Source organism: Spea bombifrons, chromosome 4 (genome assembly GCF_027358695.1).
Source record: "Spea bombifrons isolate aSpeBom1 chromosome 4, aSpeBom1.2.pri, whole genome shotgun sequence".
Taxonomy (NCBI): domain Eukaryota; kingdom Metazoa; phylum Chordata; class Amphibia; order Anura; family Pelobatidae; genus Spea; species Spea bombifrons.
In genome coordinates this window covers 98,257,810-98,271,482 of record NC_071090.1, presented here as the reverse complement: position 1 = coordinate 98,271,482, position 13,673 = coordinate 98,257,810, and the positions used below count along the sequence as shown (strand labels likewise).

General features: G+C 45.8%; 2 protein-coding genes across 3 annotated transcripts; one reads left to right on the top strand and one right to left on the bottom strand.

The window, feature by feature from the left end:
* Window positions 1-150: 150 nt before the first annotated feature.
* On the top strand, window positions 151-2,613 carry ANKRD39 (ankyrin repeat domain 39). The gene is made up of 4 exons (XM_053464667.1): window positions 151-332; window positions 1,109-1,212; window positions 1,411-1,614; window positions 2,445-2,613. Exons 1-4 carry the CDS (start codon window positions 203-205, stop codon window positions 2,589-2,591), a joined length of 585 nt encoding a protein of 194 aa, XP_053320642.1. The 5' UTR covers window positions 151-202; the 3' UTR covers window positions 2,592-2,613.
* Window positions 2,614-3,234: 621 nt separating this feature from the next.
* On the bottom strand, window positions 3,235-11,763 carry CNNM3 (cyclin and CBS domain divalent metal cation transport mediator 3). Of its 2 annotated transcripts, XM_053464644.1 has the most exons (9): window positions 9,998-11,763; window positions 9,367-9,510; window positions 9,045-9,197; window positions 8,551-8,720; window positions 8,382-8,478; window positions 7,744-7,850; window positions 6,185-6,320; window positions 4,276-4,353; window positions 3,235-3,813 (listed from the first exon to the last, which is right to left on the bottom strand). In XM_053464644.1, the coding sequence occupies exons 1-8, from the start codon at window positions 11,427-11,429 to the stop codon at window positions 4,304-4,306; spliced, it is 2,289 nt and encodes a 762-aa protein (XP_053320619.1). In that variant the 5' UTR covers window positions 11,430-11,763; the 3' UTR covers window positions 3,235-3,813; window positions 4,276-4,303. The 2 variants fall into 2 exon arrangements, with proteins under 2 accessions (XP_053320619.1, XP_053320620.1); XM_053464645.1 differs by lacking the exon at window positions 4,276-4,353.
* Window positions 11,764-13,673: the final 1,910 nt, after the last annotated feature.

The window sequence follows — 13,673 nt, the reverse complement described above, 5'->3', positions numbered from 1 at the left end:
TCACATGTTATCGCATTGCCACCTAGCGGCAAATACCAGCATTACATCTGTCAATTTATCTTCCTACCATTGGATACAATTTACAGCTGATTGGTTAACGCATGCCCGAGTCAGCTCTGCTGATTGGCTGAAATGACATGCTCCTGACGCACACGGTCATGGCGGTGCAGTAGGCGGCACGTTCTATGTGTTTACCTTGAGAATGCATGGACATGCGGGGTGCGCCTCCTCCAGCAGCGTGGAGGGAAAGGGGCACCGTGCGGGGGAGCCGTGCTGTCTGGGGACATCTGCGGGAGTCCGGGAGACCGTGGAAGAAATGGACTTCCAAAGAGGTAGCGTCATGTCCTTCGTGGAGCTCCCGGCCTCCGGCGAGCAGCGCGTTGTTTATGCATCAAATACCACTTAATGCATTTGGTGTTATTAACAGAGCCGTTATCTCGGTATTTGGGGGGGAAAAACCAAAACACATTTGGTAAAAATGGTTCCTTTATTGGCTAACTGGATTGCTGTAGATTGGATGCTTGATAAAGAGGCCTCGTTAGTCTGGAGAGCTTGCAATCTAATGCAATTTATCCAATAAAGGCAAACTTTACTTATGATACAATGAATGTGTAAATGATTCATGTGTGAAAATGGCTGTGGGATATCTGTGATGAACCCCATAATCTGGTAATGGCAGCTGTGTGTCCCTTAATTCATTAGCTGTGACTTTATCCTGCGGCCCATCCAGGGATAAGATGGTAGGCGAGTATTGCGGCGAGTGTCCATCGGCAGCCTCATATTCTGCCCCTGGACCTGTGGGGATAGACACCGTATACTGATACAGTGAAATAAAGGGTTAAATGTCCCACTGCAAAAACCTGTTAGTGAAAGTAAGTTAATTTACTGATACATATGAAACGCATTCAATCTGCCAACATTGGGCATACGTATCAGAAGTGATTCCGGTGGAAAGTTATGGCCATAGCAGGCGATAGAATGCTCCGTTTAGTTAAGAACATTCTTTTGGTCGTTATGATGATGAGGTTAATTTTAAAAGTTATATGTGGTTTTTATGGTAAATAATGACATTTTGGTTAAAGGATACTACGTTCGCTGTGTTCTGCAGGTATTTGGTCGGCAGCTCTAGATGGTGACTTTGACCGGGTCGGTAACTTTATTGCGAAAGGAACAGACCCCAATCTGCCCGACAGATTTGGATACACAGCCCTGGTGAGACCCCAGTTTTAACTATTTGTAGTGTTCTAATGTAGCTCTAGAACATGCACAACATTTTGGCCGTATTTGTGCTTTTAAATGAGCATAATCTAGTAAATTGGCTATTTTACTTTGAAAACTCCTACAGCTCCGGTCTTCTGTGTGATTTTGTCTGCGTTTGTTTAACACGCTTCGTTATGGTGAATTCCCCAGCATTACGGCAGCCGGCATGGTAAGCTGTCGGTGTGCCGTCTGCTGCTGGATAGCGGGGCGGACAGCAACGCGCAGACTCATGGCGGCAGCACGGCGCTGCACCGTGCAGCCTACTCCGGACACATCATGGTGGCCGAGCTACTCCTGGAGCGGGGAGCTGATCCAGCCAAGACTGATTCAGATGGAAGGACAGCTCTTCACAAGGTGAATTTAACAGTCTCTCTACGGGTTTGGTTTTTACAATCACATAATTACAGACCCTGGCAATATGAAAGCACATTCTCTGAGTGTATAAACAAGATAAGTCACCATTTAGCTCTGAGACGCTCCAGGTCAGCTAACATTTCTAAAGGATTTAGCAGCAACTCCAGCTATTTTCAGGGTTGGAGGGGTTACTACCGTGACTTAAACAGAGGCCAGCCTTAAGCATGCGAGCAAATTATCTACCCGAAAATTATATTCCTTTTACGTTTATACTATGAAGACAATTTGGGGTGAGATTTATTGAACAGTGAAAGTCGATGATTTCCCCATGATTATGAGACGTTTTCTCCTGCTTTCCGCTTTCTCCTCTGGGTGACTCGCTGTACATTTGCCAGCGTTGGCAGCTCTTGTGTGTTTTCACCTGATGCCAAGGAGGAATAATGAGAACAATGTTACAGACTCTTCAGTTTTGTTCATGTCCTGATTCAAGGACCATTATGATGTAAAATATATTAGGCTATATGAGGGGATCCTGTTCCCGCTTGGGAAGACTAAAAGTAAAAAGGGGTTAATTTCACACCAAGTGACAGTCAATGTCCGATCTCCTTTCTGTGATAATGTATGAAAATAACGTCCTGTAATGTGTTTGAAATGCGCAGCATCTTTGCATAAATAAAATACTTGTTTAATAGCAAAGAGAGGCATCTCAAAAGTAACTTTTTTTTTTTTCCCTCATGGAATAAGTTTTCCAGTGCATGTATCTGGATAAACTAGTAGGTGTATACGCTTGTAGCATTTCTTAAGATCCTGCTCGTTCTTGTATCCAGTAGGCAGCTGAAGCGGGTCGTCGGGAGCTGTGCCACCTCCTCCTAAAACACAATAATGGGCTCTTGGAGCTGCGGGATTGTAGGGGCCTGACGGCAGCAGAGATGGCCCCTCCGGGTGCAACAGACCTCTTTTGCCCAGAGCTTCATTAAACGTAAGTGTCCTGTGACGTAGATCAAAAAGATGCTGCTGTAGCACTACCCAGATCATTTATATATCATTATTATATAATCAATGCATAATCCGCTCAATACAAGGAAATCTAAAAAATATTGCCAATTGGTGAAAATCCTCCTGCACTCTTTGAAACGGCTGCTGCACGGCAGTGGGTTTTCTTCTTTGTTTCTGCTACAATTTGTAAGGGACTGATAACATATCTAATGCACCCATTGTGCCTACCCAGCAGATTGAGCCTGGTTGGTAAAACATACTGCAGGGGAGGACTAAACTCACTTGTGACATAATACCGTGTGTAAGCACTATACTTTTGTAATTGTGACACCCAGCTCTAGGTATAGTCGTGGTAATTGTATACACATCTTGGTATTACTGTAACTATTATACATATTGAAAGGCTATATACTTTGTATTTGTAGGTGAATGCCACCATTAGCTCTGAGACGGTCCAGGAGCAGGGTGAGCGGCACACTGGAGGAGCTCTGTATTATTTCTATGTCTGTGAGGCGTTTACGGGCGGTGAACGAGATGAAATGGTGCCAGACAAACACTGGGCACCCCACCTACAGCTCTGTGCTGTCTTCTCTCAATGTACACATGGACACAAAACTTCAACAGTAGGATAATGTTTTTCATTAATAATTTCACGTTTCCACAGTCCCACTCCTGATTAGCTTATTCAAAATATACATAGAACACGTTCTATCACTTTTATAAAATATGGAGTACCCTAACAGTGATTTGCTTCCCTGGCACAGCAGCAGGGATATATGTATATATTATATATGTATATATGGCCCACGTCTGCCTGCAGGACTGCCCGCCAGGACGGATATGTCTGGTTCATCCTTTCATGCACAATCTGTTTGCGGAACGTAAGTGGTGAAGGACAATGAGATCCCTCATCGAGCCGCACGAAAAGCCAGAATCGGTACGGATACCTTTTTGGAAATAATACGAGGAAAAAAAAGTTCAAAATGGCACGGCGGATGGCGCTGGAAGGGAGAGCGATGCATTTGAGGCCCAGTCGAGACAGTTTGACACAAAGTGGCCTTTTTTTTGTAGTAACAAGTCTGTCAGCGGGATATCGCAGGCTCAGGTGAGGGGCTGAGGAGGAGATTTAAAACGATTGTCCCCCTCTTTCCTCTGCATTCCAGCATAATGTTCCTCAGGAGCTGTCTGGCCCCTTCCTTGCTTCTGCAAATAAAAAAATAAAAATTAATCATCTCTTGTCTATAAGTCTGCTGCCTGGTCGGCTGGAACCATCGCTACCTTTCTGTAAACTCCTATTTCTTCAGGAGAGGTCTGGCGTGATACATGCCTCTCACTATGGTGTGCGTTGGTTTTTATATACGTAAATGTAACGGAACTGGCACACGGCGACGGGGTAGGTTTACTTGCCATCGCAAATTTAACCCCAGAAATGGATGACGACGCTACAAGCCAAAGCGTGCAGAAGAATCTGATAATGATCGCTTGTGAAATACATCTTTGCAGGACGTGCTCGTGTCACAAGTCACTATCCGATGTAAAAGATGAAGCCATAAAGCACATACACATAAGTGATCTCGCGGAAGGCAGCTGCAGCAAAGGATTATAACCGGTGAAGTGCAGGAAGCAGCAGCAAAGCTGATATAAGTCAATTAATTGGATATTTACCTCCGTGTAAAAACGGCACGAGCCATTATTAGCTGAAACTCTCAATTGTGCCCATTACTGAAGTGTTGATTAGAAGTGCTGGACGTCAGAGAGCAAACAAACGGAGGAGGTGAGAGAGGTATTAGAAAAGCCTGTTAAACAGTTACTAAAATCCATTTTCTTTCTGTCGTAGCTGAAAAAGCGCTTTATAGCCACGTGACCCGCTAGAGATCACTCCCGCCAGTCACTTTATACGAGTAACTCATCTGCTTTAAGGCGCGGGCGCTATATCAGTTAGACAGAAAGTAGAATATAATAAAGTATATTTTAAATGTAACATTGAATAAACAAACATCTAAAGGACTTCAATAATCTCATGGCAGATACTAAAACAATCCCGACAGCATAGTAAGTGTTACAACTTCAGGAGGGATCATGAGAAATTGGGAGACATTTCGATGAAGTGCCGTGGCTCTTCATAATAAATTATCAGCAGAACATTAAAGTTAAAAAAAAAAGTTAGATATAGGGTCTCTGGTGTTGTATTCAATGATGGAAGATTCCGTTGGTCGTTTCCATTGCAGAAACAGCGCTCGCTATAACCAGGCTTTATTTATATATCCCCAATTATTCTTCCAGGTACGCAACTCTCTCAGCGATGCATCTCCTTTCTGAAGAGCTTGCATACTAAACGATGTATATAATATTGAAACTATGTTAAATCTTTCACTAACAAAGCACCATAAATCACCCACGCATCTAAATATACATTAAACATGTAACTGGCTCCTCCACAGCTTTATTTGTTTAATTGAAACTACACGTAGCTTGTCTTTTTGTGTTTCAATCGGTGTACTTTTTGGAGACTATTTTACCACAGCAAACGTGGAGGAGAGAGTGGGTCTATAATCAGCAACACCCTGATGGTTGACAACTGCAGCAAAACATGCGCCCTCTTCTCTTCCCCAGCACTTAATTATGCGAGAACAAAAAAAAAACAAGGAAGACTTTTACAGGTAGAATAACTTGCTGTTTCCATACTATACAGTTGGATGGATATATATATATATATATTCTGTAAACACTGTTACATGTTTATTTAGCGCACTGAATTATACAATGTAGGATCAGTCTGTAACTGTTAAAGTGCCAGCTATGTCCTGATTGCGTTCTGGATGTGAATCACATACACCATATGTAGTGCCATTGTGTGTCTTGTACATAGCAGCTCCTATAAACCCATTCCTGTAACATAGTTAAAGTGCATCTCCTACCCATGGGGGCATGTAAACTAAGTAACCCCCCCCCATAACTAACATGTACTCTTACTCACATGCTCACCTTAGCTTGCACCCAGCCTATCTGCGTTACATGACCCCACTGAAACCTGAGTGAGCGTGCAGGCCGTAACCTATTTGGAGACTAAGGACCAGTCAGGTGGGATGTTGCTTCCTGTGCCAGCCCTTTTCTGGGTACAAGAACATCTACCAGAACAATTTAATTTCTTAAAATGTATAAGTAACAAAAACTAGTCTGGCAGATGTAGGACAATAGTAAGTGGTTTATTGGTGGGGATATTTCTTTTCACTGAAAGAGTGATGTCATCACAACCATTGCTACATCAGAGATGTAGAGAGAGATGAGTGCCATTAAAGTTCTAGAGCTCGCTGCCGTCATTCATTAGGGTGCCACTGATTTCCTCCCCATCCAAAACAGGTTTTAAAAATAGAAAGGGAGTGGAAAGGAAACAAAGCGCAAGAATCGTTAAATACTCATAAAGGAAGCCAACTGCAGCTTCTATACTGATAAGATCAGAACTGATTCTACATCCCAACAAACCGTCAGTACAGGGTTCCTTATTGCGTGACATTTTGCGACGTGGGATTGATTAGTGTAAACGAATTCTGTATCAGGGACCCCGTGGCTGTACCTGAATCTGTATTCCGGATGTTCAGTAGCTGTGTTTGGCTGTTCGGAAGGATCTTCAGCTCTATACTGTCTGGAGACTGAGGGTTTGCATGTGTATGGGAGGTCCGGACAGCATTCAGATAGTGTAGTCGTGAGATCTGTATAAATGATATACAAAGGCAAAAACAATAAGAACTTAAAGGCAGATGTCAAAAATAAAAACAACTCATCAGGTCTGATATCTATATAATATATACTGTATTGCCCCAAACATAAGCCGCGTCTGATTGCAGGCCACCCCTAAAGTTGTAAAATGTAATCAAATATTGTGATCTGTATTGCCTGCAATATTCGGTGCCCGCAGCCTTCTCCTCACCAAATACTGATTGCCCCCCAATGACATGACATTATATACACCGTATTGATATTTTCAGTGTCCTTCCCCCGCACGCATCTTCGTGTCTTTTATTGTATCTTCTGTCTTCTGCTTGTGTTCAATCTTGAATCCCGGTGCACTTCTGCAGAAGGGCGGCGCGTCCAGGCAACTCGCTCCCCTGATTGGAGGAACGGGTGGAGAGGCGGTCTCCGTCACGCACCCTAAGAAGCCAGCGAGTGTAAAGGAAGCTCCGCCCTCATGTAGATGTGCATCGGGAGTCAAGACACACAAACAGAAGACCGAAGATACGAGAAAAGAAGCGGAACCGCGGGGCGGCCCGCAGATAAGGGAGACGAGGGCGTGGGAGCCGCCTGTGGATAAGGGAGAAATATAAATCCGGTATATAATGTCATTGGATTGGAGGGATCCCAATCAAATATGCAATAATACAACCAACAACGTTTTAGGATCAATTTGCTCAAAATCACGTTGCATTCGTTACAGTGCTCATTTAAACAATTTCTCCCTAAGCCCAGAAGTAGAAGGGTACGGTGGGGCTGCGCAGCCACAAGATAACGAAATCCTGCCATACAACCGTAATCACTGAGGCGAGCAGAAACCAGTATGTAACATTTTACAGACTCGATTCCCAGCTAGGACTGAAGTGTAATTATTACTGGGATAACAGCGCTGCTTTAGGGGGATTTAGCCCGATGGATTACAGCGCTGATCCTTTCATGAGGTTTGCAGCCAGGTTCCGTCTTACGGCATTAAACGGGCAAAATAGTCAGCATTCCTACGGGGACCACGAGTATAACGCCAGGCCTTCTCCTTCTCAGTAGTGGGACCAGCTGAGCAGGATCCACTCTTGAGAAACAAAAAGGTTTATGTATAAAAACTGGTTCTGGTGCAGAGTTTGAAAAGCAGACATCACCATAGCAACCAGCAGAACTAGATCATTCCATCACTTTCAATCTTTGCCCCAGAATCACCTATCGTGCATCACAATACTGATCCAACTGCCCCCATCTAAACAATAACTGGCGCTCCACCAATAAAACAAATAGGTAGTTTACGGAGTGTGCTTCCAACCCAAATTATCAGTCCCACCTTGTATTGTAGAGCAAGACAAAAGAGTTCTACACCCTCAGTAGACCCCTAAATACATAATAACGGATGTTTGAGATTATGTACATCCCGCTCACCTTCACCATCTGCAGGTCGGTCACGGCCCGTACAGTGTAATCCGGACAATACGAGAGTGAATGAGACGAGTCGCTCTGCTCACTCCCGCTGGACGGAGACTGATGACCTGAAAGGCATTTTAGCGTAAAATAAACAGAAAAGCGTGCTTTACCCGTCATTACAAGAGGGTAGAATATTGCCAAACATGACATGCAGCAACTATTGGTTATAAACCATTTTCCAGACAGTAATCCTTACTTTCTTAGCCCAAAGCATTAAACCCTTTTTTTTTGCAGTCTTGTGTTAATGTGTTCAGTAAATCAGTGAGTTAAAGTAATTCCTGCACCGACATTGCATGACCTCAAATGGACCAGAGCCATGCACCAACAGAATGTGCCGGTGCCAAGGGATCAGACCCTGAAAAGCTGTGCTGCTGGGTTATTCATGGATGCCGTGCTCACACCCCACCGTGCCTGTCTCCCTGAATGGAAAGGAGACATCACACGGACACTGACCTGAGGGAGTTACTGATCCCAAGTTCAAACCATGTTGCTCACGATATGCCTTTCCTGCCATGTACAAATGTTACGTACTCACAGTGCAGCTTGTAGCCACAAGTGTCTATTAAGCTCATTGCCCTGGAACATGGATCCCTCACCTAGGAGGCAGGAGCTCAGTGCAGCTACACCGTAGTAAGTGAAGGCTCCACTCTCAAACTTCAGACCTTCCTTCCCAATTTCCACCTGCACGCGACCCTGAAAAACACGAGTCCGGATAAGTAGACAGTACTAGAGGATGCAAACCGCCCAACAAGAACCATCGCCCACCTGCAAGATAAGAATGAAGTAATCCACGGGCTGGCTGCGCAGGTAGAGGAAGTGCTCTGGAGACAGATGGTCACTGTCATCAAACTTCACCTCTTGGGTAACTCCTGGGAGTTTTAGAAGGTGAAGAAGAGCCTTCTCTGACATCCGGGAGGCACCAAACAGCTCCACCTCTGTTTAAAGATTTTAAAATACGGCAAAAACAGCAGGGGATAAGGAAACGGAAGCCAAAAGGAAATAAAAGGATATACAGGCAAGTCGTATCGTAATACACAAAAGAACCTAGAAGAAACTCACAAGGACAAAATGAGCTTTCGACTGATAAACTTGATGTTTTAAGATGGACTAATAGCGCATTAGAGATATTTATATTTAGTACTCATACTTGTAACCTGTAAGTATATACCATCCATTGTGTGGTGGTGCTGATGGATGTAATGTTTGCCCCGGAGGGTCAGGATCAGGGGTAGAAACGGTCCTGCAAGAAGGAAACTAACCCTGAGACAGGAAGCGCTGAGTCGCCATGAGGAGCTGCGGTGAGATCTTGACTTTCTGCTCCGATTCACAAGCTTTGAAGATGGAAAGATCTTCACCGCCACGAGGAATGGAGATGGGCTGCAGACGCTGGTGCTTCTTCTTTACCTTGCGCTCTGCACGATTAAAGAGGCACAGATGACAAACAGAAGCAGTCAATTTCCTTCTTATTATTATATAGACGGAACTGAAGGGCAGGAGGACGTCAATTCAATTGAGTCCAAAACAGAGTTTTGAGTCCCCTATAAAATGTTTTTTTTTTCTTCTCTAAGCACAACTACTTACGGCAGTCTTCAGACTCATCAAGGATCTCAGATTTTATAATCTCTTCGATGACATCCTCCAGGGTCACCAGTCCCATGACCTCATAAAACGGATCACCTTCTCCCTCGTTGTTCACTTTCTGCACAATGGCCAGATGGGATTTACCTGCAAAGACAGGGAAGTGCTTAAGAAAACCGGAGAAAGTAAAGTAAGATGATTCTAACAAATCTAGACATTGAGGGACTAATGTACTGACACATGCAATGTCACTATGAGAAGCGTGTTACATATAGAGCAAGACGCACACCGCGAGATCCATGTCATAGATAAGACCTGCAACTCAGGATTATGACACGTACATCGTGAGATAAGGGTTCAATGACATGTTAAAACTGCTTGGAAGTCCCTTACTGTATTTGTCACTATCACCAATGCTGGATGGCTATTCAATAAATCCACCATACCTGCAGCACAGTTTACCTAGAACCCGCTATCCTCCAGCTTCAGAGTGTCACCTCTTCTGGCGCGTCATTGTTTGCTATAAATTTCCCTCCCGAACTTTGTCGAAATCTCTTTTTTCTAGGACACACAGGCACTTGGCTGTTCGCAAACACTCACACACACAGCCCCGGTACAGCCAGAGCCATCTCACCCTTCTTGAACTCCTCCAGCACAGCGTCCAGCTTGGTGTCGCTGAACACAAAGTGGACAGGGTGGCTGTAGAAGCGAGTGATGGTGCTCAGAGGAGTGCAGTCGTCGGGATCTACGAAGGCCAGGTCTTTGACGTACAGAATGTCTACAATGTTGGATCTCTCGTTCTCGTACACAGGGATCCGCGTGTAGCCGCTCTCCATGATACTGGACATGGTGTTGAAGTCCAACAGGGCGTCGCTGGGCAGCATGAAGCATTCATTCACAGGAGTCAAAATATCCTCCACCGTCCTGTTCCTCAAAGCCCCCTTGCTGAATTCATCCCTTACTAGCTCGCTGTAGGGGTCTCCGCACCGTGCCATTTCTAGGATCCTAATTCTCAATCGACAGCAGCTGGGATCCTGCCCAAAAGCAAACTCTAGGAGCCATGAAAGGGGAAATGAGATGGGGCCAATTATCAGCAAGAAAACATGAGTAAGCCACAGACTTTTAGAGGCCAACCAGGGTCCCCAGCGAGAGCTTATGGCAGCTGGAAGGGCCTCACCGGCCAACAAAATCAGCCCGGCTGCCGCAAAGATTGCACCAGCCACCGAGCCAATTGCATAATAAAGGAGGATAGCGGCGGCAGCATTGGTGACACAGCAGAGGGCCACAAAGGAAATCAGTGTATAGCCTCCCCAACGAGTCCTGAGATGGTCCAGGCGAGAGGCAGCCAGTCTTTCCGAGGGGGATCCCCAATCGCGCAGAAGGCCAAGCTCTGGGGGCTCGAGGGCCAAAGTGCTGATCTGCAAGCCACGAAGCAGCCCAGAGAGCAGCACACATAAGGCAATAAGAAAGGCCACAAGCCAAGGGGCTAGCTCCTGCTGGGCTGAGGGGTCTCCCTCTCTAAAGGAAGGGGGGTCATGATACCTGGAACTCGGGGGCCCCAGTGCACAGGAGCCCTGATCTTCCTCGCTCCAGGGGGGTTTCTCTTCCTCTTCCCCAGCATCCCGTACAGTTATCAAGGTGTCTCCCCCAGAGTAAGGAGCCCAAGTGCCCCCATTTCGAGTACACAGAGGGTACACGAGGCCCCTTTCTCCAGTGCCTGTGTCCCGGACCTGCAGGGAGATTAGGCCAGAGAACTCATTACACACTCTGAACTCCTCCAGCAGCCGCAGGGGGCTATCTGCTCTAGAAGCGCAGGAGTCGCCGCTTGGAGCTCCAACAGACACCCAAGGCCAGGTGTCATTACGTAGTCCCGAGCCATACAATCGCAGGCGGAAGAAAGATCCAGGTTGGGCCCGTATTACTCCGCCGATCATTGACACCCCAGCTCCTTCTTCCAGTCGTAGTCCTAGCACCCGGGCCTCAGCACTAACCTCCCCCACACCCGAAGAAGCCTGGGATACTCCGAACCCAGCCATGAGCAGCAGCCTTACAGCTGCGGCCGCCATGTTGGTGGAGGCAGAGCGACCTCACGTATTCTAGCCGAAACCAATCACTATATAGCCCGGGACTGCGACGTAACCAATCACTGAGCTACCAAATAGTCCTGACCTATCACTACAAGGAGCACGGTGCGAAGGCGTGGCTTAACCTATTGCCGTTGTAAACAAGGAAGAGAGCCAGCGCCAGTCACAAGGCTGGAGCCAGTAAACGAATTCCTGTCCTACGGAGCGCGTAATCCACCAAACCCCACACGTGCGGTCACGGAAACAAGCCCAGTGGGGGCAAGCTGCTACGGACAATGTTTCCCATAATCCCCAGCGGTCAGCAAGGAAGGTAACGCTTCCCGGGCATTGTGGGAGTCATAGTCCGCCTGCGGCCGCTGCTGCGCACCTGCATTCACTACATTCCACAATCGGTGTCATATTTCAGCCGCAGTATATTTCCACAGGGAAGGGGGTGGAGAGCTGAGACCCTCTGCTTTACGGCCACAACTCGCAGAATTAACAACAGCTTTATGAGAATTAAAACAAATCATGAAGGAGCCACACCGGTTGTATTAAATAATAAACTCTTTAATAATTAAACAATTTATACTTTACATCCATTGGAAATCGTACCCATGTTTGACCAACCCCTTGTCCCTTACAAAATAAGAGTTGCAAACATATTCCCTTGTCGCTGAACACTCTAAACAGATCACTTTTGAATTCCCAAATCCCCCCCCCCACGAAGATTGTGGTCCGCCGCCCGTCACATAGCAGCCACACATCGCCTAGGCAACAGTTTATGGCTTGTGCATTAAATCCCTTGCCGTCCATAAGGGAGAATTAACTTTCGGAAGAAACAAATATATAAAATCAAATGAAATCTTTGTGAAAGTGACCGTCCTCCTTCCCCCTGTTATCCATCAAAGCGGAATCCGGAAAAACCTGCACCGACGGGTGATCAGGAGGCTTTTGTGACCTCTACGTCTGCGAAATAAACCCAAAAGGTGTGCTCCAGCCGGCCCCCGACGAGCCACTGGGGGCGTTTTACACAACCGAAGATACTTTAGAAAAAGAAAGCTTTCAGCATAACTGGGAACTAGTAACAGAATCTAAACATTACAATAATTACTGACAGTCATAACTGAATATGTCAATTTACGGTTATTTTCCTGGTTTCCAAGAAGAATGGTAACCATGACCGCCGCACCTTCCATAACGCTGCGTAAAGCGAAATTCACTTCTGATCATATTGGCTCGAGTCAGTAAGAGGGGTAAATGTACTAAAAACCCTTCACGTAGCCAAAAGGCATGTGCATTGGAAGCCATAACCCACAGGCACGGACCAGGTTTTTTTTTTTTAATATATATATATAAAAAAATGTCTAATATATATAAGATTTAGAAGGGTATAGAGGTGGGGGTATGGGGTTCTGTTATTGGATATAGTCTTACAATTTGTTTCAAACTAGGGGAGAGAGCTGCTACCCAGAACATGCATAAGCAGAGCGGCTACCAAATCTAACTGTGTAAAAGCCTCACTTCAGCCTCAAGTAAGGACTTGAGAGACACTCAATGTAAGTGCAAGTGCATAGGGAGGCCGGCATGCCGAATGGGATTACGCATGGAGAAAAAATATCCAGCCTCTAGCACTCCAGCTCCCATCATGCTCTGCCACCTACAGTATGATGGGTGCTGTATACTCCAGATGCTGGCTGTGCATGATGGGTGCTGTACTCCAAAGCCACTGCAGTGCCAGTATAATATCTATTTTAGATCATGGAAATCTGCTGACTTTATAGAAAAGGGATCTTAATAATGCATCTTAAGTAAAAACAGCTGAACGCCCCCCCCATTTCCAACCAGTTAAATACAATAGGAGGAATTTACAAAAATGCAAGTTGCAGAGTTTCTCCTCCGAAAAAGGCCCAGATGACCCTCATACTGCATAGATAAGGCGGCAAATAGTTCATCATGTCTGCATCTCGCACCTTAGCAAATCTGACCCATACGTCAAGTAATAAAACATGTAATACAATTAACACTGCCGTCAGAGCTGCGCAGGTACACCCGCGTCACCGTACTAACGCCACCATAGTAACCAGGTTACTAAGGAATAGACGGTGTACGCTGGAGACTCTTGCAATGCAGAGCGATGACTGCGGGTTAAGACGGTCACAGACCATAAGCTGGTCAGAGGAGACTTGCCAACAAGGAGGAGCGCTGGGCTAGACCTTCGAAATGTGTCCAACCGGCTACGTTCAT

Excerpts from the sequence above, each read along its gene's own strand:
- CNNM3 (XM_053464644.1), bottom strand. The coding sequence starts at position 11,429 with ATGGCGGCCGCAGCTGTAAGGCTGCTGCTCATGGCTGGGTTCGGAGTA. Across the intron at positions 9,198-9,366 it reads TGATGAGTCTGAAGACTGCC|AGCGCAAGGTAAAGAAGAAG; the intron begins GTAAGTAGTTGT and ends TTAATCGTGCAG. Across the intron at positions 8,479-8,550 it reads ACTTCATTCTTATCTTGCAG|GGTCGCGTGCAGGTGGAAAT; the intron begins GTGGGCGATGGT and ends CGTGTTTTTCAG.
- ANKRD39 (XM_053464667.1), top strand. The coding sequence starts at position 203 with ATGCATGGACATGCGGGGTGCGCCTCCTCCAGCAGCGTGGAGGGAAAG. Across the intron at positions 333-1,108 it reads AGAAATGGACTTCCAAAGAG|GTATTTGGTCGGCAGCTCTA; the intron begins GTAGCGTCATGT and ends TGTGTTCTGCAG. Across the intron at positions 1,213-1,410 it reads GATTTGGATACACAGCCCTG|CATTACGGCAGCCGGCATGG; the intron begins GTGAGACCCCAG and ends TGAATTCCCCAG.